This window comes from Siphateles boraxobius, unplaced genomic scaffold (genome assembly GCF_051911475.1).
Source record: "Siphateles boraxobius isolate OS27281-9 unplaced genomic scaffold, OSU_SipBor_1 12, whole genome shotgun sequence".
Lineage (NCBI taxonomy): Eukaryota > Metazoa > Chordata > Actinopteri > Cypriniformes > Leuciscidae > Siphateles > Siphateles boraxobius.
In genome coordinates, this window is record NW_027508722.1 from 22,304,742 (window position 1) to 22,328,242 (window position 23,501).

Genomic DNA, 23,501 nt, shown 5'->3' on the forward strand with positions numbered 1-23,501 from the left:
TGGAGTAATGATGCTGAAAATGGCATCATAGGAATAAATGGTATTTTATTATAGAAAACTGTTACTTTAAATTGTAATATTTTACAATATTACTTTTTTACTGTATTTTTAAATAAATGCAACATTGGCGAACATAAGAATTTAAATGATTACATTTAAAAGAATTAAGAATTATAATTAAAAGAATAAAAAAAATCATACAGACCACAAACTTTTGAACATTAGTGCACTAATAAAGGCAGAACATCCCTAGTTCTTGGAAACATTTTAAAAGCCATGCAGTCAGACTTACTCTTCCTTTTAAACCCTCATTCTTACTGCAGGTACCGTGATAATTCAGTGTTTTTCCCCAGAGGTAACAGGGTTTCAGAGCAACAGCTTGCTGTACAGGGAGCCTGTAAATTGTGCAACCACAGATGGTCCAAATGTTCCCAGCTATTTTTATACCGGAGACTGAAATCTTTGGTGGAAGATATTTTCTTTAGATCACTATGATTTGAAATATCAGTCCTTCACTGAGAATATCCGTGAGGCCTATCTTATTTCAATGTATATTTTATTTCAGAGTCTTTCAATCGGCTCAAAAATGAGCTCTGCATTACAAATTCATGCAACATACATCAGTGATATTAGCAGGAACACTGTAAAATGTTTATTAATTTCTATATAATTCTGATGCAGCAGGTAATACGAAGAATTGGATCATACATTGTGTTGATTTATTTGTATTGGGAAAGAAGAATGAAGCAAAAATCACAGTGCTAACAGTCTGAAAAGAGCTGCTCTCAAGGCTGAGAACAAACAATGTTCAACAAGGCTCCAAAACCTTCATCTCAAAGTGTCGCATTAAGCCATGAAGAAACATCTGGCTGGACATCAGCACTCCTTCTGTCTGGGCACTGATGTAAAAAGGTTTTCATGTCCAGAAAACAACTTGAGCGAGTGCGTTTCCCCCTACATGGCCACTAGGGGGCCTGTGTGTCGCTGTCGTCTGAGCTTTTGAGCGGCTCTGTTTCTGGGAGGGCCATGAGGGCTGTGTCAGCATGTACCTCCTCTTCATCTGACTGGACCAGTGGGCTGTCTCCGCTGCAGCTTTCCTCACTGCCGTCCTCTTCATCCGGACCCTCGGTCACGCAGCTGATGGTGTCGGTGCAGGAGGAAGAGATGGAGGACACGGTCTGCCGCAGCTCTGTGTGTGAGGGCACCTTCAGGCTGATGCCAGGTTCCAGAGCTGGGCCTTCTGCTGAACAGATACAACAAGGAGAAAATATGTCACACCATTTGAGAATATGAATTAGCCTTAAAGTGCAGTCACAACCCCTAACACTTCCATGCCATGAAAGTCTCACGTGTTCACAGTCATTCCTCTGATCTAGAGGGAATATCTTCAGTATTTTGCACTATGGCTTTAAATAAGATAAAACTTGAGGACAGCTGAAAACTACCATATTTTCTATTACCATTTTTAAATGGGATACTCATTGGACATATATAATTGCACATTGTATTTTTAGATTTTTTTCACTGTCTTCTATAATGCTTACTTAAAAGATCATCTTTAAAAATATGAAGAATGCTGTTAAATGTAATCTTTGGCCAATCTCAAAATTAATATCGGTTTTATATTGTACATTATAACATGGCTTGGTTGAATTCTAATGTAGAATACGGTCTGTTATTTCTTGATAACAGACCGCTGCTAAGTATAACTCCCCGTTGCCATGATAAACATAGCGTTGCCATGTTCACAGTTCTGTTCACTCTGGAGCAATACAATCATTTTTAAATCAATAAACTCAACTCTGTGTCAAATTATTGATTTATTTGGTAGGTATCCATGTAATAAGCGGGATAATGTAGAGCAAGGCAGTTGTTAGCAGCCTGCCGGGGTTGTATTCGCTATAACAACCGCCTCGCTCTACATTATCCCTTACTTATAATGCTGTGATGCTTAAATTCACTTGTATCATTTAAAACAACTGGTTTTAGTTTTAGTGTTTTACATTTCATTTATTTGGTCTATTTGTAATCATGTATGTTGTATTTGCATCACATCCTGAGAAAAATTAACCCTCATGTCGTTCCAAACTCATAAGACTTTGGTTAATTAAAAATAAATAAATAAATAAATAAAAATAAAAAAATGTAAAGATAATTTTAATGAAACCTGTGAGGTTTCTGTTCCTACAATGGAAGTAACCAAAACTTTAAAGATTTAAAAAGGTTCTGAAGTTGCATGCACTATCCTCCAAGTTTACCATATGTGATCATACTATTTATGCGTTTTGCTCATTGTTTATGAGACACGATCTGTTAATCATATAAAGTTATCATATCAATTCACAACTTGATTAAAGATTCATATTGATTCGTTTTACGGCATCTTTATAAGATTTTTGGATCTTTGAATGCAATAAATACATAAAAAATGTTCTGATCATTTTAATACATTCTGTTTATATACCTGCACAAACAACACAGCACTGATTAACCACTGTCCTATTTTACCCATGTAAATAACTATTTAAATAACATAAAAACAATTTTAATTACTGTATTAAAGTACACTCTCAAAAACGATGTTATTTCTTAACACATTTTCAGACAATTTTAACACCTTTTGTCATTTTGTATTAAATGTGTAAATGTCAACAAAAAAAGAAAAAATGCAAATGTGTCCAGCACAATATGTGTTAATTATCATCCAATCACACTGCTGCTTTGTGTAGCTTTGTGAGCTGTTATTTTTCGCATGAGCAAGTTTCATCATAGGTGGATATCTGCATGGAGGAAAGAAAAATGTCTGTATTTGGCATTAAAAGGCTTTCAAAAATGTCTTCTGTGATCACTTGTAGATGGTCAAGGTGAATTTTACACATATGCATGGCAGTGGTGGAAAGTCAAAGTATTTTTACTTTGTTAATGTACTTAAAGTCCCCCTTGGGTGAAAATCAAGTTTTGTTTATTGTTTATATGTCTATGTGGTGTTTTTAATATGCTTCAAGACAAACCATGTGCAACTGAGAGGCATACCGGCTAATACAGCCATTTTTGCAAATTTAAATCAAGGTCTGCTGTGCTGTTAGCTAAGCTAAAGGAAAAGAATACCTGCTTTCAAGAATTCTATTAGTAATTTTTCACTTCAAAATGTAATGTGCCTGACTCAGATATTACTGACTTTCTTGATACTATTGACATTCCAAAGCTTAGTGAGGCTGCCAGAGAGGAGCTGGATAGAGAGTTCATTTTGGAGGAAATGTTGAAGGCTATCAAGTCCTTTTCAAACGGTAAGGCCTCAGGGCCTGATGGGTTCTGTGTTGAATTCTATAAAGCTCATGCAGACATAATTGCTCCACTAATGCTTAGAATGAAAAAAAATTCTTTTAAAAATCCCTAATTCTCTCTACGAGGCGAACATTTGTTTATTATTGAAAAAAGAAAGGCATGACACAGATCCTTCCAGTTATAGACCATTGAGCTTGCTTGCTTGTGACCAGAAGATTGTTGTCAAAGTCTTGGCCATCAGTCTGAGCAAACACATTGCTTTATTAATTCATCATGATCAGACTTTTTCTCGATTTTTCAAACGTTCAACGTCTGTTAAATGTTATGTATAGTCTAGGCTTTCAGCTGTTTAGGGCAGCCATTATTTCACTTGATGCAGAGAAGGCCTTCGATCTGATCGAGTGGCGATAACTATATTCAGTGCTAAATAATTTTGGGTTTGGTAAAAAATGTCGTACATATATTGAGATGAATTATACAAATCCAAAATCTGCAATACTTGTAGGGACTATGTCCCTCTTTATCGTGGGACAAGACAGTTGCCTTAGTCCCTTATTATTAAATCTGGCTACTGGCTAGAAGTATTCAGCCACTGGAGCCACTGGCTAGAAGTATTCAGCACCATTCTTCTATTAGTGGCATTACAATTGGGTCTTTAGAGACCAGACTCTCTTTATATGCGGATGATTTGCTTTTATTCTTAAAAGACGCCATTAATTCTTTACCCCCTTTAATGGATTTAATAAACCATTTCGGTTATTTTTCCAGGAATTAAATTAACTGAAATAAAGGCATCTTTGTTCCTCTTGGCAGTCATTTTCCTAATAATTTTTTAGAGTCCCTCCCTTTTAAAATTTTTTGGGATCATTTTACTTATTTACGATTGGGTTATTTCCTCAGATCCAAACGACATATAGAAGCTTAACTTTATGGCTGTGATAAAGAGCCTTAAATCTACCATTGACAAATTGAGGGTTTTCCACCATCGCACAATCCACAATTCCACAATCTTTTTTCGAGTCATTTCGCTCATTCAACGAACAAAATGAACGCAATGACTCGAAAAAGATTTGTTCATTTTGATGAACGAGTTCGACAGGAGAGTCACGAACGTGCATCACAGAACAGAGCATCACAGAACAGAGCAAGGCGAGCATTTGTGCTTATAAAACAAACTTTTTTATTTATTTTTTAAATGACCGATCGTTTCGCAAGATAAGACCCTTATGCATCGTCTGGTGTCGTTTAAAGCCATTTGAAGCTGCACTGAAACTGTCATTTGGACCTTGGACCGTTTGGTACCCAGTGAAGTCCATAATATGGAGAAAAATCCTAGAATGTTTTCATCAAAAACCTTAATTTCGTTTTGACTGAAGAAAGAAAGACATGGACATCTTGGATGGCATGGGGAAGAGTAAATTATCAGCAAAAGTTTTTTAAAAAGTGAACTAATCCTTTAACGCTATAAAAATGGTGGCCCTTCCAAAGTTTTTATATTTGTTTAAGATTTTACCCATCCATCTTACGAAATCTGTTTTTTATTTATGGTTATTTATCTAGATTCGATCATTTCTCTTTTATTTGGGGTTTTAAGGCACATTGTATCTCTAAGGCACACTTAGAGAAATCTAAAGAGCTGGGCGGGTTGGCAATGCCAGTTTTTCAACACTATTATTGGGCCGGGAAGGTAAGGGCTTTGATGTATTGGAATTACCTAACCCATCGCCTTATTCTTATGAGTGTGCAGTGGATTATCCTAGCTGGATTCACATGGAATCTCATTCTGTAAACAAGAGTTCTCTCCCGGCTTTACTATTAGCAAATTTGAATAATCCTTTAAAGAGCATCACTAAAAGAATGTTGTAGTGCATTGTTCTTTTAAGGATATTGAAACAAATTAAGACATTTCCTGGTATCATGCAGCCTTCCCTTTATTCTCCCATTAGTGAGATTCATCATTTTATACCCGCTTTGAGTGATAGAATCTTCCAAATGTGGAATAATAAGGGTCTTTCTACATTTAACGAGCTGCACACAAATGGTCACCTTTCTTCTTTTCATCACCTTTTTAGTAGATTTGATCTTTCTCACTCTAGTTTTTTTTCATTATTTGCAGATTGGGCTGTTCGGCATTATATTCAGCAGGCTTTCTCTGACTATAGGATTCAGCAGGAAGAGTATTGTTTCTATGACCTGGTGCGACAAGTACCAGATTCTAGGCATATGGTTTCCTAATTTGTCTCCCTATTCTCTTCGGAGTTGAATACATCTTCTGATTATCTTAGGGTAGCCAGGGAAAAAGAGGCTGGTCTGGTCTGAAATCTTGAAAAGAATACATTGTTCCATCAATGCAAGACTCCAATTAATTCAGTTTAAAATTGTACAGACTGCACTATTCTAAATCCAAACTTCACAAGATCTACCCAGCTGTGTCTCCAATTTGTGACCGATGTCAGGGTGCAGAGGGAACTTAATCTTTTTGGTTCTGCCTATTACTAGCAAGATATTTTTTCTTGGTCTTCAGCGGCATATGATCAAATTTTCCCTCCTGAAATGGAACTGGCCATCTTTGGCTATTCGGACACTTTCCTCTATACCTTATTTTTTGCAGCTGGCATTAATGCTGGGAATGGTTGTGGCCAAGAGAATTATATTAAGGGATTGGAAAGCCACTGCTCCCCCATGTTTTCAGAGATGGCTTGCTGAGATGGTCTGTCTTAAATCTTGAAAAAAGAGGGTTTATTGAAGCAAAGTCTCGTATTAATTTTCCCAATGTCTGGGGTCCATTTCTCCAACATTTACATGAGAGCAGAACTTTAACACAGGGTTTATCTTTCTCCTATGTACTTTATTTAGGCACTTATGTCATTTGTAATGTTTTTTAGTTGTTGTTGTTTTTTTTGGGGGGGGGGGGGTATGTTTGTTTATGTTTGTTAACTTTTAACTTTTGTTGTTCTAATAAAACTAATACAAAATAGTATTGAGAGATGAGACAAACCATGTGCAAATTCACAAGTCATCACCATTGCAGAGTATTTTTCTCCTTAAAACTGAGGTGAACCAAAGACAGTCTCAAAGAAGCAGTATAAAATCACTGGTGTTTCTGACGTCACAAACTACCTTACAACAGCCACCGCTTCACAATTTCGGCGGTGGGAACTCATTTTAACCAGGTTTATGGTTTCTTTGTGAGATTTATTGTGAGAGGAATAGCTTCTAGTTAATCAATGACACGCTGTAACCATGCCGTGATTCACATGAGGGAATTTCACAGTGCCGTTTACCGCATCATCTCTCTCTGTCACAAATGAACTGAGCTCACAGTGCCACGTACTGTGCAAAATGACCCCAAGAAGTTAACATTATCTCTGACGTTTATGTTTTTCTTGGCATTCTAGCTAACATTGGCTTGCTATATTCGTTATGTGTATAAATAACAAATGTGTCTCTATTTGCACCCTTGCAGCTTTGAATGTTAGAAGTCCCTAAAGCACCTGTGGCAGTTATTGACGGTGACAGGCAGATACACGAGAGGCTTCATCTCATGTGTTGTGTTGTTTTCAAAACAATTTAAGAGTGTATTGTAATTTCCAATGCCACAACAAATTCATTGTGTGATTGAGCACACTTGGCCAATAAAACTGATTCCGTTTCTGATTCTGAATTCATCACAGTAGTTCTTTGTTTTGTGTTTTTTTTGGTGCTTGGTACTTTGGTGCTTAATGAAAAAGTGCAAAGTGCATAGGCACCAAAATAAATTTTTGAAGAAACAAATGAAATCAGGTTACATTAACATCACAACCGACCTGTGTCAGGAGAGAGAGCGCTGCTCTCTTCACCTACGGAGCTGAGGAAGACATCGAGAGCCTCATGGTCGGACACATCTGTGAGATCCATTTGTTCCAACAGATCAACATTCACCTCCATTGAGGACATGCTGCCTATTGGATCTGCCCCAGAAGATGAAAGAAAACAAACCACAATTACTTCTTCAACTTTGTGAATCCTAACACCAAACCAGCTGATCGCTTTAAAACCTACAGATCAGCAGATTTAGTTCAGGAAAATACAAGCAAATTTCACAATACAATTAATATATTGACATGGATGGAAGAAGCTGGGAAAAAGACGATGTCCTGAAGAACGGGGGATGCATGGGAAAGCATACCTCACACATCAGGGCAGCATTTAAGGCAAGAGAGAAGAAAGAGAAGACCATCAACATCCTTGCATAAGCTCTTTAACCTCCCATTTAACACAGTAACAATATGTTTAAATATTCATAAAGGGAAGGACAGAGCCGTGAGCAGCACATCATATAGAGCGGCTGTGGCTCAAACTATTTTGCTGCTATTTTCTGAAGACTACTATGAAAAAGAGAACATCGCATTTTGACTGCTAAACCATTGCTCACTGTCCCACTAAATGCACATTGCACTACATGAGGAGAGTAAATATGAATAGTAAAAGTGATGTTGAGAGCATAACAAATCAATTTCAGGCATTTGAACAAGTATGTGCAGAAGTGGTCCTTATAAAATAGGTAACTGACCTCTCCTATCCATGATCTGGAGGTATCCTGTGGAGAGGTACTGCTCCATGTCTTGCTGAAATGCCTCTTCAAAGTACTTCTGTCGCTCCTTTAGCTTAACCTGCTGCGCATGCTCCATCTCCAGCACTTTCTGGGTATGTTCTGTATCGAGCTCCGCTAAAGAGAGACATAAAACACCAAGTAGGTTACAAAATGCCAGAGAGAAGAAAGAGAGATGGGGGATGGAAGCATAAAATGAACTGGAAAGGGAAGTGGATTCACCCTCAGAGAATCGATGTAGTAACATACAACACTTGAGCACACATAAAGCAATTACATAACTCTTATTTTCACAACATATAGATGCAAATGACATACAACAACAGTTTGTGTTCATATCAACAAGTTTAGTAGGAACACATTAACAATCTGAATGGCCACAGCTGTGTCAAGTTAATCCACAATTGTGGATAAAGTATTATCCACAATTAAAGTTAATCCACAATTGTGGATCAGATTAAGTATCTGATCTGTAATATATTTTTCATAATTCTCAACACGTCATCAACGTTTGCAAAAACTACTGTTCAAAAGAAAGTTCTTATGCTCACCAAGGCTGCATTTATTTAATTTAAAAAAAATAGTAAAAACTGTAATATTGCAAAAAAAAATATATATATTACAACAATTTACAATAACTCTTTTGAATTTTAGTGTGTTTTTTCAAATGTAATGCATTCCTGTTATGGCAAAGCTGAATTTCCAGCAGTCGTTTCTTCAGTCTACACTACAGTGTCACATGATCCTGCAGAAATCATTTTAATATGCTGATTCGGCACTCAAAAAAATGTCATAATATCAGTCAATGGTTATGCTGTTTAATATTTTTGTGAAAATGATGGAACACTTTTTTTTCAGTATTTTTTAAATTGGATATGAAGATCATGAGAACAGCATTTATTTGAAATAGTTTTTTTTTTTGGTAACAATTAAGTCTTTACTGTCACTTTTTGGAATGGAACTGTCCAATCCCACACATAAATACACCATATCCAATATCTGCCAGTTATTTATTTTCCAAAACTATTACCAAAGTTGCTAACGCAAACCTCTGAGATCTAAACTTCAACCAACGGTGTACATTTTCAAACATGTTTTCTACAGCCCAACAATGAAGAAGATCCTACACAAATGTCTTTCAAGCATGCTAGCTTACCACAGTGTGTTATGATCTTCTAGTAGGGGTGGCAAAGAACGCAACGCTTCTTTTGTGTACGTGACACGAGAGTGGGTGTGCTTCGCGAGTGATATAAGACATGCAATGAAATACTTTATCTTTCACAGGAAGTGCATACTCCTCTCTAAAAAGCAGGCAGTCTGCTTAGTGCCTATGCTATTTGAATGTCAACGTCTGTGGTGTTTATAGGTGTGATGTATGCATATAGATACGGTACAAACATCCTGTCAAAGCTTATGGTGTCACAGTCTAAATGCAACTTCCAGAATTGATATTATGCAAAATAATTCCCCTAAACACTAAGTAGTTCAAGACATGGTCATTAATCGCCCTCTTGTGCTGGAAAAACCTTTAATGCATGCAAGTATGCATACAGCAACATCAAATATAGAGAAGACTTTGTCTACTGTTATCCTTTGTATTGTCCATTGACAAAGCTGTGAAGTGCATCTCTGTTATTAGTATGTGGTGTTAACTACAGTCCTGTCACATATTGTTTTTCAACAGACACGCTGGTTGAGCAGTGTTAAATAAAAGTGCTGGGCTGAATCTAAGCATGTTCACTAGGAAACCACTGTTGCCCATTTCAGCACAACATTATTATAATAATAATAATAACAACCTTTATTTTCTAAAGCCCCTTTAAATGGACATCTCAAAGCGCTGTACAAAAACAATTAAAACAGCAAAGATACAACACACAGTAAAATAAACATAAAAAAATAATAAACATAAAAGAAAATAAATCAATTAAAAGCGAACCTAAAAAATGCTGAGTTTATGAGTTTTATGCTGAGATTTAAAAATACCAAAAGATTTGGCTTGCCTGATGTCAATCGGAAGAGAATTCCAAAGTTTGGGAGCTAATTAAGAGAAAGCCATATCTCCCATTAATCTCAAAAGAGTTAAGGGAACAGTTAAAAGACCAGTTTCCGAAGAACAAAGATGACGTTTTGGAGTATATGGCGTTAAAAGCTCTGTCAAATATTAGACAACCACACACATTAGACACATTAAAAACATTAGCCTTGCAAAAGTGGCCTATGTAAATAAAGATGATGCAAGCACATTAAAATAAACTGAATATGTATGCATGCATTTTCATGACAATGATATCTGGTTGACAACCTCCTCTGATGCCGCCTGGCGCCTGCACTAATAACCTGCTTCAGCCACTCACGCTTGTCAAATCAATATTTCACAGCAGAATCATTATTATCCCCTCTCTATACAGTAATAAAACTACCTGTTTAGGAGTAAAAACTGGTATGAAGGTAAATGGCAAATAAAAATTTTTCTCTTGTTCAACATCAACATTTTAGGTTTAAATCTATATGCAAGGGAATATTTCTAACTGTTTCCTTTAATTTACACTACCATTCAAAAGATTGGGTCAGTAAGTTGGTTTTTGTTTGTTTGCTTTTGAAAGAAGTCTCTTATGCTCACGAGGGCTGCATTTATTCAATCATAAATACAGTAAAAACAATAATATTGTGAAACATTCCTACAATTTAAAATTACTGTTAAAATATTGTTTTCTATTTCAGCATCATTACTTCAGTTTTCAGTGTCACATGATTCTTCAGAAATCATTCTAATGTGCTGATTTGCTGCTCAAGAAACATACAAATGTTGAAAACCGTTGTGAAGCTTCATATTTTTGTAGAAATCATGATAAAAAATGTGTCACTACTCTTTATTGAATAGAAAGTTCAAAAGAACAGCATTTATTTGACAGAAGTATTTTGTAAAATTACAAATGTCTTTACTGACACTTTTGATCAATTCAATGCATCCTTTGTCAAAAAAAGTATTAATTTCTTCAGGACACCGCTTTAAGTTACCATTACTATTGTATCAGGAAACACAGATATGCAAAATATAGCAAATATATACATATACTGACTCTCCAACATGTAGCCTTCCATAGACTAGTCTAAATGTGGGACATCAACCTTATTTAATGGCTGTTCTCTTTTTAAATGGAATATATTCAAGCTTTTAATGGGGAAGCTAATGCTTTAAGAATTAGAAGGAACGTGCAATGGTGCAGGTTCAATGCATTTTACTTACTAACATGAAATTTCCAAGAGGTCAAGGTTAGGCATGTTAGCTCCTGATGGTAGATGCCATCTGGCTGCAAAAAGCATCTTTTTCCTTTGACAGCCATTCAAAAGCAGCACTATATTCGGAATGATAAGAACCTCACAAACATATATATTCCTAATTCTTATTTATTAATTACAGTAGATGCCACCTTTCCTAACTTATTTGAAGGGCTCTAAAGGCATGAAATGGATTTATCTTTGTCCCTATCTGCTGCCTTTGACGTCACAGATAAGAAGAGCTGCTAGTGAAGGGATTGGGTTTGTTCTTAATACCCATGAATAGTGACTTTTTTCTACTTAAAACATCTGAGGTTCAGGTGATTGTCTTAAAAAAAAAACCTGACAGCAGAACGCCCATGAGCTGCCATACTACCGGTGGGGTAAGGGGTGGATTGTCCTACACAATCTGAGCAAGTGCCATTAAGATGAATGGCAATGCTAACGGACAGCTTCCTCCCTTGAAATATTACATGTTCACGGGAACTAAATCATGGATACAGAATGAAAGCACTAAATCTGCAGAGTTAAGCTGTGCCTTTCGTCACATTTTCTGTTACGTATGTGTGACAGCTAATGATAGCTGACGGCACAGGGTGAGCCCGAGGCTCTCTGATCGCACTTGTCACATCCTCCACACACATTCCTCAGAAATGAAGGAAACATTCAAATCACCAAGTTAAAGTCACCATGAAATCAACATGAACAAATACATTTTTTTAAATTAATGTTATTATGAATGATTTATCCATGCACTTTTTTTAAATTCATCTGGCCCCATAATGTTTAATCAAAATATCTTCCCCTCCCTCTTGCAACGACATCTCTTCTCTGATTACGCGTTTACTGCTGTGAGGGCAGGAAAACCTGTAACTCACATGAGATTGACCAATAGCAAACCACATCCATTAAAATAAATTCCCCATGGACAAAATCAAGTTCAGCCCTACATTTTTCTTGTTCGAAAAGCCGTTTCACTTGGATGTATGTCACAATAGGGAAAAATAAATAAATAAATCGCAACTTCCATTTCATACCCACTTTAAGAACCTTCGTGAGGGCCAATGGACAGAACCACGGCTACGACTTCGACAACACAGTTTCATGGTCTGCTCACTGTGAATATGGCTAGATTACAATGATGACAACGTTCATTAAAACCATCAATCTTCTATTAGGAAAATGCAGCAGAAGAAATGCCGTGCTAATCAGTGGAGCATCAGGCAGCGGATGGTAATGCAGGTTCAGCCCATGGGCCAGACAGGTTAATGACTCATTCTTATGAGCTGACCTGCCTCCGCACACAGAACAGAACCCCAGAATCCAGCAACAGAAAGAGGAAAGAGACGGAGGAATGTATGAGTCTTCTTTCAACACATGGGTGGTTTCCTGTTTTAAAGGACACTTGTAACTGTTTTTCTTGACTCGCCTCTATCTATTTAGTTCTTGAATGTGTAAAATGTGGCATTGTTATTTTGTGATTCTCGTGTATGAAACTTTTTGTGCTGCCGTCTTGACCAGGTCTCTCTGGAAGAAGAGATAGTAATATCTCAATGTGATTCTCCTGGTTAAAATAAAGGAAATAATAATAATAAATAATAACACATGGGTGGTTTAAGATCACTACTCTGCCCAACAACCGCAGTCAATTAGGATGGACAATGACTTATTAATAGGCTCTGGTTTGTGTCAGTAGAACCTTTGCTGCTAACATTATTTTACAGTATCCTTGTTACACGTTACATGTACTTACTGTAGTAATAACAGTATATTATGCATAATTACAAGCAACTGACCCAAAAACAACCCCTATTCCTAACCCTACCCTATAGTAAGTACATGTTGTTACTTGATATTACTCAGTACGTAAATCTATAAATACACTGTAACAAGGACACCTTAAAATAAATAGTAACCCCTTTGCTTAGGTTTTTACAAACCTAAATGTTCTAGCAACTTTATGTTAGAAAACATACAACTCTCACAAATCACAAACTATACAACCTTTGAAAATAGGTCCGCTTCGCGCTGGGATGTCCTTTGTCTCCACATCGTGCATTAAAATTATTCAATGCACAGCTTAATGCAAGAAATGGAGGCAAGGAAACACCCGGCACGAAGTTGAGGGTGATTGCCTCCGCGAAGTGCATTCAAATTGTTTAATGCACGGCTAGCCGTGGATTATCCCGCTTATATCATGGTCATTTGCCACCATTGACAACTTAAAACTGTCATTGATGTTCGCAGTGCAATATTTGACCGGAAGGGTAAAATTGACGGTTATTTTCATTAGTTATGGCGTGTTAAGATCTAGCATTCTGCCTGCTTTCAATCAGACAAAGAGATAAAATAGTGCATAAGATTACATTTATTTGAATGAATGAATTATAAAAATTTTTTTAATTACTTATCGATCGAGAGAGAGAGAGAGAGAGAGAGAGAGAGAGAGAGAGAGAGAGAGAGAGAGAGAGAGAGACAGAGAGAGAGAGAGATTTGTACCTGCGTCTGTTCAGCTTCTCTCTCTATTAAAAACGAAGCTATGAGTTCATTTACTTCAAAATAGCGAAGTAACCCCCTCGTTGCTGAGAAATATAATGTAGCTATTCAGTAGCTGAGCTATTTTATTACTAAAATTCACGGGGCAGCGTTGATAAGTGTAAAGAGGTATGTTGATAAGGGAAGGAGGTGGCGGGAACCGGCGAACGTTTAAACACTTTAATATATCAAAACGAAAGTAAAAGCGACAGGCCCTCACGGACAACTGCCGCACACACATTAACAAAACATAACATAATGTCCATAATGTCATCCATAATATCATCGCTCCTCCTTTTATGCTTCAGTAGCTAACGCCGTATAATATCATATAATATAATATATCAATTCTCTCTAGTGAATGCTTAACCTCTGAGATAACTTTATGAGATTGTAATACATGAGCCACCTTGAGGCTGCAGCTCTACAACCCAATATACAGGTCAAAAATGAATCAATTGGCACAATCGTCTGAGGGCACACAAGTTAAGCAAACAGTAATTTGGCTCTTTAAGACATTGTCATGTTACAGCAATGCTCTCAACACATAGAACAGCAGGAATACTAACCTCAACTTCAAGTTAATAACTACAACAACTCCATGGCAAGGATGTCTTACAAACAGATTTACAGCAACATTTCTAAATTTGATGTATCCAAAGTCTTTTATAAAAAATATAATTCCAAGCACTGCATAGGCTCGCATTATGATGGCTGGTAATGAAAAGTCATACAGACACAAAAGCCACAGTATGCATCCTAATCTACACTGAAATTCCATTACTAAAGCCTGCCAAACCCAAAGATGACAAACAATGACTGCAAACCACCAATTCAGATCCCTTGAAATACAGCCAGAACTGCGATACATCAGCACATCAAATTAACCATACAACCATCTACTCAATATTGAATAAAAAAAGAGTGTCTGGAAACCTACAAGAATCTCTCATGCTGCTGTCCAGAGTTCCCGACGTGGACATTTTGTATTTCTCCTTGAAGAGTGCAGATAAGCTGAAAGCAGGACTGATGAGCCTGAGAGTGTAGTTAAAGTGAGGCTGAAGAACAGCTAAACGAACATCTTATATTCTGCAGCCGTTTTTATTCCAAGAGGCAGCTCCTCTATGGCCAGGAATGCTGAGACATTGCCTGCTCAGGGACATAGAGCTACAGATGCAGCTGGAGTGAGGAGGAAAGCAGGGAACGTACCATTCACATCCTGTTATAGGGGTGAGGGTCTGTAGAAATCGGAGTTTTGTGTAAAATATTTGCCTTCATCGCTTTGCAATCAGGGACTAATCAATCGATCTTATACTTTATACAACACTCAACTACACTTATGATTAATATTACAATTAGAGAATTAGAGAACATGAATAACTGACACAATCTGACACAAAACCACATTACACACAAAGGTCATTGATAAATCTAAAAGTCTTTAAGAGATATCAACGTTGCATTTTACACTGCACATACTAGTAAACCACAGCTTCCTTGTCCAGACGGGAAAAATGAATCAATAAAAACATAAAAAATAATTTTGGAACCTAAATAAATAAATAATCAAGTATGAGGTGTGAAGTCCTGAAGCACACTGCCCACACAAACAACGAGCCAATCTCAAGCAACACCACCTACGTACCAAAGGAAGTGTTATAAACAGTCTTTACCACTTTTTCAGTGACAAGGACATTTGTAGAATCACTAGGATGCAAAATAAATACATTCAAAAAAACTTTTAACCCTTATTCTTAACATCTACTTTTGCATCAATTACAAAATAACCAAAGATATGTAAACAAAGATGCATAGCCGCCTAAAAGCAATTTCTGTTTAATACGACATCTCTATCTGATACATGGAGGAGCTGCGATGATGGAAGTGAATGTTATTTTCTCCGGACGGTAGGTATGAACAGATGGAGCAGGCAGCCTCCCTTGGAGGTCAGTGTGGAATTAATGGCATCATAAGACCAAATAAAGACAGCAGCGTCCACTCACTAGAGCAGTTTTACCCTCCCTGAGGTTGATTTGTGTCGCATGGGTAATTACTACACGGTTAATCATCAGTGTTTAATGATGTAAATAAAAATGCTAAAATAATATACAAAATTACTAAACTGGGAACTATTTATCCCTCTGAAACCTGCACCTCCACCAAATAAGAAACCATTATTAACTTTATTGATATATTTTTTTTCTGTTTCTACCTTTAAATCGTTAAATCAATTAAAAAACTCTTTTTATAGTGTCTGTGGTCAATGACTCGTTCCCTTTACTGAACTATTTAATTTCATACAATTCTTTAGTACACATGATCTCTCTATTTCTTGAATCTGTTTAAGATGTTAAAGAAATTATAATAAAATAATAAGATGATATACAAAATTATATAATTATAATTAATGAAAATTATAATACTTTAAGTAATTATGATTACATAATTATAAATAACTAATTAAATACAATACGGTTCAAAAGCTTGGGCTCTGTACAATTTTTTCAATGTTTTCGAAAGAAGTGCCTTATGCTCACCAAGTCTAGATTTATTAGATCAAATATACAGTCATAAAACTAACGTTATCAACATTGTCAAATATTATTACAATTTAAAATAACTGCTTTCTATTTTATTTCTATGATGGCAAATGATGATTTTTTTTTTTTGCAGCAATTACTCCAGTCTTCAGTCACATGATACTTTAGAAATCATTCTGATATGCTGATTTGGTGCTTAAATAATTTGATTATTATTAATGTTGACAACAGCCGTGCTATTTTATATTTTTTTTGAGAAAAAAACGTAATACATTTCTTTCTATCCTTTCTTCGATGAACAGAAAGTTCAAAAGAAAAGCACTTATTTGAAATATTTTTGTAATAATGTAAAAAACTTTACTGTCTTGTTAATATAAATATAAATGTAATAATTATAAACTAATAATAATTATATATATATATATATATATATATATATATATATATATATATATATTGGTAAACATATTTATTAATGTATATTCGTATTAGCTGTGGAGTTAGGCTGATTGTGCTCTTCGAGATGTAAAAAATTATCCTTCTTACCTTTGAAAGACTCAAGCTCTTTCCTAGAAAAAAAACAAACAAAAAGTTACATACACAACAAATACATATAGTCAACTACAGAGCACAAGATCTCACCAGATGTGACATTAAGTCAGCCCCATTTAAAACGGGCACAGATTCCCCTGAAAGAGGCTGCAGCATTTCATTGGCGCTGACAACTTTTGCATCTGTGTGTTTGTACTAATGAATACCCACACGCAGAAGAAGAAGGACACTGAGAACTGAGCCCAGCTGCTTTCCAACACTCTGGGCAAAGCCAGAGATGTATGATTTAGCTACAGGCTCAAACAGCGAGAGCACACAGCAATGCCTGTATGATTACACAACAGACATACAGTGCTTAACATAAGTGAACACACCCATGCTAAAGTTGACTAAAAAGAGAAATAAAAAAAAAACATCTTTTGGAAATTATTCTTAATGCCTTAATTTAAAAAATGAGGAAAAATCCAACCTTTAAGGACACCAATTTTCTTAGTGAATGAATAATCTATCATAAATAAATGAATGTTCTTCCTTAAAATACAGGTTGCATAAGTCAGGACACCCCTATGTTAAACTCCAATAAGGCAGGCAGATTTTTATTTTTTAAAGGCCAGTTATTTCATGGATCGAGGATACTATGCATCCTGATAAAGTTCCCTTGGCCTTTGGAATTAAAATAGTCCCACATCATCAAATTCCCTTCACCATACCTAGAGATTGGCATGGGGTACTTTCCATAAGATCATCTCTCAATGCTAATCAAACCAGCTATTAGGCTAACTGAAATAAAACCAGGCCAAGAACATTCATTTATTTACGATACATTATTCATTCACAAATAAAATTGTCCTTAAAGGTTGGATTTTTCCTTAAGACTTTAAGATCAATTTCCAAAAGATGATTTTTATTCTTCTTTTTAGTTAACTTTAGCATGGTTGTGTTCACTTATGCTAAGCACTGTACCTGCTTGGTAGTGTTTTCATACAGTACAAGGGCAATAGGACATTTGCGTGTTTTCCTTGAAGCTTATTTCTGCGTGTGGTTATTCAATGCTTCTGTGAAATCTGCAAAACACACTGCATTGTTGTGCAGTTTCATTGTGATGATAAACAATCTAAACAGCAGGCGTTACATTGCTTGTTTCACAAACTCCCATTCAGTACAGATGCCCTAAAATGTTATCAACATTGCCAGGGTGCAAAATATGTACTTTTCCTTTATTCATTTAAAGGGGCAAATCCTTGATGGATAGAACCTTCATGTTCTGCAGTTATTGTGACCTGATCAAATGACCATGAAATGCAGCACTCAGTGCGTGTCCTGATCACAGCATGCCTTCAGAAGAGTCATCTCTGAATGAGCAAGTGCTCAAGGGGTAATGTGATGATTCGGGTGTTTGATGCTGTGATAAACATGCATTTATGCACTGGTAACTAGTACCACCTAAATCCCTTTCTATCTTTCCTACAGAACCCTTGCAACAAAGGCTTTCTGACATATAGAGCTGGTTATAATTCAGCCAAGGGGACAAAAGACAGCCGAAAGGAAAAGTACTGGCTAGAAGACATAATGGACACATTAAACTGTCTAGGGTCTTTATTTAAGAGCAAATAAACGCTATTTTTACCTTTTCTTCTTCTTGTAGTTTTCCAGCTGCAGGACCTGAAAGTGCTTGTAGCGCTGATGATCACACTGAGCACACAAATCCTCCAGATATACCAGACGACTCTCCATCTCTTCAAAATCAGCCTCCATGTGAGCTGTGCAAAAACATGGAAGACTAAAGAAGTTTATAACACATCAAAGCAAATATTATGTACAGTAAAAAAAAGGGGGGGGGGGGGGCAAAGCCCCTATAACGTGTGCATCCTATCATTTTAAAATCATGTGGTACTAGCTAAGGAGTTCTGCAGTGCTGATTTAGAATGCAAGGTATGGTGACATATTATTTCCATTGAGAAAATTACATTTCATCTGTACATGCATTACAGACTACAAAATTAGCACAAGTGATTGATAATAGAAATATAGGCAAACTGTTTGCTGTCAGTGTGAGATGCACAAAGGCAGGACTTCATGTTCATATAGCTACATAACACCACCTAGTGGCAACACTAAAAAGTGCCTACAAATCCATGAGAATTTGCAGTTCTCTCTGAATTAGAGCTTTGGATTCTCAGAGGGAACGTGATATGCCTTATTTCATACCTGCTTACATTAGAAAGATGGTAGAGGAGGTGGTATTTACACTTGGCCACTTCATACTTCTTAATAAAACTGCAAACCAATGTAACAAGTATAGAAATTCCATTTACACTTGGAAATTCACTGCTTGCATTTCCTGAAACTTTTCAGTTAAACATACGGTACAGTACTTTTTAAATAATAATAATTTTATCAAGCAAGGATGAATTCAAATAAACAAAAGTTACATTAAAGACATTTATAATGTAACTAAAAATGTCTTCAAATTTCAAATAAATGCTGTTCTTTCTATTTATCAAAGAATCCAGAAAAAATGCATCTACAAAAACATTAAGCAGCACAGCCATTTTCAACTGTGATAATAACAGGAGATGTTACTTAAGCACCAAATCGGCAGATTAGAATGATTTCTGAAGGATCATGTGACTCTTAAGAATGACTGGAGTAATGATGCTGAAAAGTCAGCTTTGTCATTACAGGAATAAATTACATTTTAAAATATATTAATAAAAAGTTATTTTAAAATGCAATATTTCCCAACATTGTGGTTTGTACTGCATTTTTTGGTTCAAATAAGAGAATAAGAGACTTCTTCGAAAAACATAAAATATTCTTACAGACCCCAAACACTTGAATGTTAGTGTATAAATAATCTAAACCGCATAACCTGATTCTCAGATGACAATTTGACTGCATATAACTTTGATCTACACTAACTAGATGCATATTACACAAAAAGTCCTTTTGTCCAAAACCCTACAAAAAGAGCTTATAACAACTGAACGATCAGAGCAACTTTAGATTGGCCATTGTGTAGTCAGTCTGCACAATACACTTTGTAAGGGAGCCAAGTCTGAGGACTGAAGAAGCCAATAGGTGCAACGTTACGGCATGAACTACTGCTACTGACATCAGCAGATGGAGCTCCACAGGAATCACTCCCATTATCACCATGTACCACAGTTACACACCGAGTGTGTAGCATTGTGTGTAGACAAACACTCTGCAAAGGCAGTCAAGGTGATCTTATTTCCCTACTATCACAGTAAAAGCTCACATGAGATGTACAATATGCACTGATTTCAAAGGTATCATAAAAGCAATCCATATGACTTATCCCTATTTTAAGATAGCTTTCTACAAGGATAAAAAATGGAAATTTAAGTGATATTTCACTGATAATTCTCCCCTTAACAGCAGCTCATGTTCCAGTTTGGTAAATCGAGACACATTGTGCCAGCTTTTGATAAAGTATCGATATATAGAAGTACGAATGAGAATCAGAGAGGAAGATTGTCAGTGAATCCAAATGAACTAAAATTACAGTTAAAAGTAATATTAATAACCTCCTCCTCTACCAATACCATAAATATCTAAGTATCCCTGTACGAATTCCTCTGATTTGTCACTGATTAAGATTCTTATGTGTAATGTCTCACCGATACGTGAGGTGATAGTCTCCAGGTCAGAGAGGAAAGCAGGGATCTGCTGCAGTTGTTCCTGCAGCTCCAGCACTGCTCCTTGTCTCTTCTCCCAGTGTGCACACAGCATCACAACCTCTCCGTCCACCATCTGACAGACCGAAGGGTTTAGTTACCATGGTTATGGCACCACAAATTAGTTAACTGTACAGAGTAATATGTGTGAACTTACTTCCCCAGCCTTTGCACACTCTTTACCCCGTTTATGAAGGGAGACCCAAGTGTCTTCATATCTGGTAAAGAAAAAGCCCAAACATAAAAATAAAAAAAACAGTTCTAACTACATTCATCAACTTCAGATATTTATCAAAATACTTCCTTTGATTCCATTACACTGAAATTTTTGTTGACAACTTGACATCATTGACACTTCTGATATGGTTGTGTACAAAAAAGGAAAGCAATTTACCGACTGAGTAACTCGACTCCAGCAGAATATTCAGGGAGGTGCTCATCTCTTCTGGGAGAATATATGACATAAAATATATATTTATGTATGTGTGTGTGTGTATATATATATATATATATATATATATATATATATATATATATATATATATATATATAAGCATGTCATTTAAAATATAATATATATATATATATATATATATATATATATATATATATAAAACCATTGCACCTATACAGAGTCTAAATTTAATATAAAAACAAGTTTGTTTGTTTGTTTGTGTTTGTGTGTTTGTGTTTTTGTCTGTGTGTGTGCGCCTGGAAAAACAAACAAAGAGAGCACATTACCTTTGTTTCTTCTTTACTTTCACCTCCTTGGATTTGTCACTTAGGGTCTTGATTCTGAGAAGTTTTGAAATATGACACAGTAAAAATCCTAAAATCCAAATAATATTTCTAGTTTAAACTACAGTACTTTTTTGTTTGGTTACATTTATATGTTTTGGTTTATTGTCGTTATATAAAATATGGACCCAGTGTCACATGGAAATATTTAAATTTTATTAAACAAGTTTTATTTGAGAAAATTTAATAAAAGGCAGTAATATTGTTTCGCCCATCACATGACAGTCAGCTGTAAGTTATTAGTGCAATTCCAGATTGTAGTTGTTAGCATTCGGCTAACTTGACAGCATTGAACATCTCGTGTCCCTCTTCCCACAAATATTAAATTATTTAATACATTTTCTTTCTTTTAATACCCAGCAGCCTTTGTTTTGTGAATATTAAGACAATAACAAACAACACTCTTGGCTGTAAGTGAGTGAGATTATTAGCAGGCTAATTAGCTAGCTTCCACTTCTCGGCTCTCTGCTGAATAGCGGACACTCTCAAGAAGCCGAAGCAGAAGTTAGGTCAATATTGTGTAATATGAGTTCAGGTTCTAAAGGTCATATAATGTTGCTATGTCAACACCTTATTAAGACTCTGGATAGTACGAAAGCAGCCAGGCAGATCATACGTACCCTGATGTGAAGTCCTGCTGCACCGTTTGCAGTCTCTCTCTGAAATTCTCAAACATGTCCTTGAGCTGCTTTAATTCCTCTACACAGGCTTGACATTTAGGTTAGATCTGTGTGTGCTTACAGTCTTTCACGAGGGCTTCAGTCATCCTGTGACATAGGGCAATATCCTGATGTCCCGTTGAGGGCTTTGCTCCGTCGGACAATGTCTGCAGGACTAACGTACAGTAGCTGGATTCATCCAGCCAGTGTTTATCTCAATAATCAATAATGGATCTGGATCACTGTATTATTAACATAACATTACATTTTTACCCAAAGTAAGAAAATGTGATTCAGCGTCGTCTGTCAGATAACTCTACTAACGTGAGTCCTTCCTGTACTAGTTAAACACACGCCCCCTTACTGAGAGTGAAAGTGACAAAAGAAAGGAAGGGTTGTTCAGCAATTCTCTGATTCATTTTAGCGCTTCGGTTCATTCGTTCGGTTCGTTTCAATGATCCGATTCAGATAACGTATCACCAGCTCCCACAAGTGGCCTGGTTTCACAGACAGGGCTTAGGTTTAGCCAGGGTTATACCTTATTCAATTTGGACATTTGATTAGCTTTTATGAACGTACTATAGAAAACATATTTTAAGATTCAGATCAGTTCAAGTTAGTTAAAGGGGTGTCATAATGCCCTTTTCACAAGATGTAAAATAAATCTCTGATGTCCCCAGAGTGTGTATGTGAATTTTTAGCTCAAAATACCCCACATATATTTTAATATAGCATGTTAAAGTTAGCAAAAACTCACAATTTTTGTGACTGTCCCTTTAAATGCAAATGAGCTGCTGCTCCCGGTACAGAGGCTACAACAACTTATGTCCTTTACCTAACACAGACATGCACTGAAAATGTCTAAAACTTCTAGCCATTTATGGTAACATTTTTGAATGGTTTGTTGATTGAATGTATGTAGCTTATGTGTAGCTATAGTCATTGATTAGCATTCTGTCTTGATAATCTATAAATTGCGTTCGCTTGGGCAGGGTTTTATGTAGGGTTTATGATGTCACTAACCCGGGAGGAATGTCCTAAAGTCCCTACCAGCTGTTTGTTGGAGATGAAGAGTTGTAGTCCTTAAAAACGATTTCTTTAAAAGCAAATATCTCCTTTTGCTTTTAACTTTGAGCTTCGTAATTTTGCAGATGTTGTTTATCCTCAAACAGCAACATTATACATTAACTAAAGTTAGAAAAGTGAAATCATAACCAACCACCCCTTTAAGTTTAAACTAGCTAAAACAAACATTTTAGTCTGGGACTAGCCCCTTGCTGTGAAACCGGGGGTAAATGTACTAATTTGGATGGATTATTTTATAAAAACTAAAGTCAAATCACATTTATTTACATGCTTGAACAATACAGTTAGGGCTTAAAGCGGCTTCACGGTATAGACAAGAAAATAACAGTGTGTTGCAAAATTAATTAATTATGAAACTACTTCAATTTCAGCTGCAATTTGAGCTCTACAGAAGTGGCATTATTCAGCTCAGTTCAGTTCAATGTTGATTCAATTCAATTCAATAACTGTCAATGTTGCAAAGGTAATCATT

General features: G+C 36.1%; 1 protein-coding gene across 4 annotated transcripts; it reads right to left on the minus strand.

Annotated features, from left to right (window-relative positions):
* Nucleotides 1–5: 5 nt before the first annotated feature.
* On the minus strand, nucleotides 6–22,355 carry dtnbp1a (dystrobrevin binding protein 1a). Of its 4 annotated transcripts, none has more exons than XM_077212603.1 (10): nucleotides 21,905–22,355; nucleotides 21,228–21,281; nucleotides 20,881–20,931; nucleotides 20,644–20,704; nucleotides 20,430–20,562; nucleotides 18,413–18,545; nucleotides 16,780–16,802; nucleotides 7,838–7,993; nucleotides 7,092–7,235; nucleotides 6–1,240 (listed from the first exon to the last, which is right to left on the minus strand). In XM_077212603.1, exons 1-10 carry the CDS (start codon nucleotides 21,958–21,960, stop codon nucleotides 966–968), a joined length of 1,086 nt encoding a protein of 361 aa, XP_077068718.1. In that variant the 5' UTR covers nucleotides 21,961–22,355; the 3' UTR covers nucleotides 6–965. The 4 variants fall into 4 exon arrangements, with proteins under 4 accessions (XP_077068718.1, XP_077068708.1, XP_077068735.1 ...); XM_077212593.1 differs by having other exon boundaries at nucleotides 6–1,243; XM_077212620.1 differs by having other exon boundaries at nucleotides 20,881–20,928; nucleotides 21,905–22,314.
* Nucleotides 22,356–23,501: the final 1,146 nt, after the last annotated feature.

What these genes read in the sequence shown, in the direction of transcription:
- dtnbp1a (XM_077212593.1), bottom strand. Translation starts at nt 21,960, where the DNA reads ATGTTTGAGAATTTCAGAGAGAGACTGCAAACGGTGCAGCAGGACTTC. An exon ending in GACTATCACCTCACGTATCG is followed by an intron (nt 18,546 to 20,429) that starts GTGAGACATTAC and finishes GTTTTTGCACAG; the next exon opens with CTCACATGGAGGCTGATTTT. An exon ending in AGAGCTTGAGTCTTTCAAAG is followed by an intron (nt 7,994 to 16,779) that starts GTAAGAAGGATA and finishes GTCTCTCTTTAG; the next exon opens with CGGAGCTCGATACAGAACAT.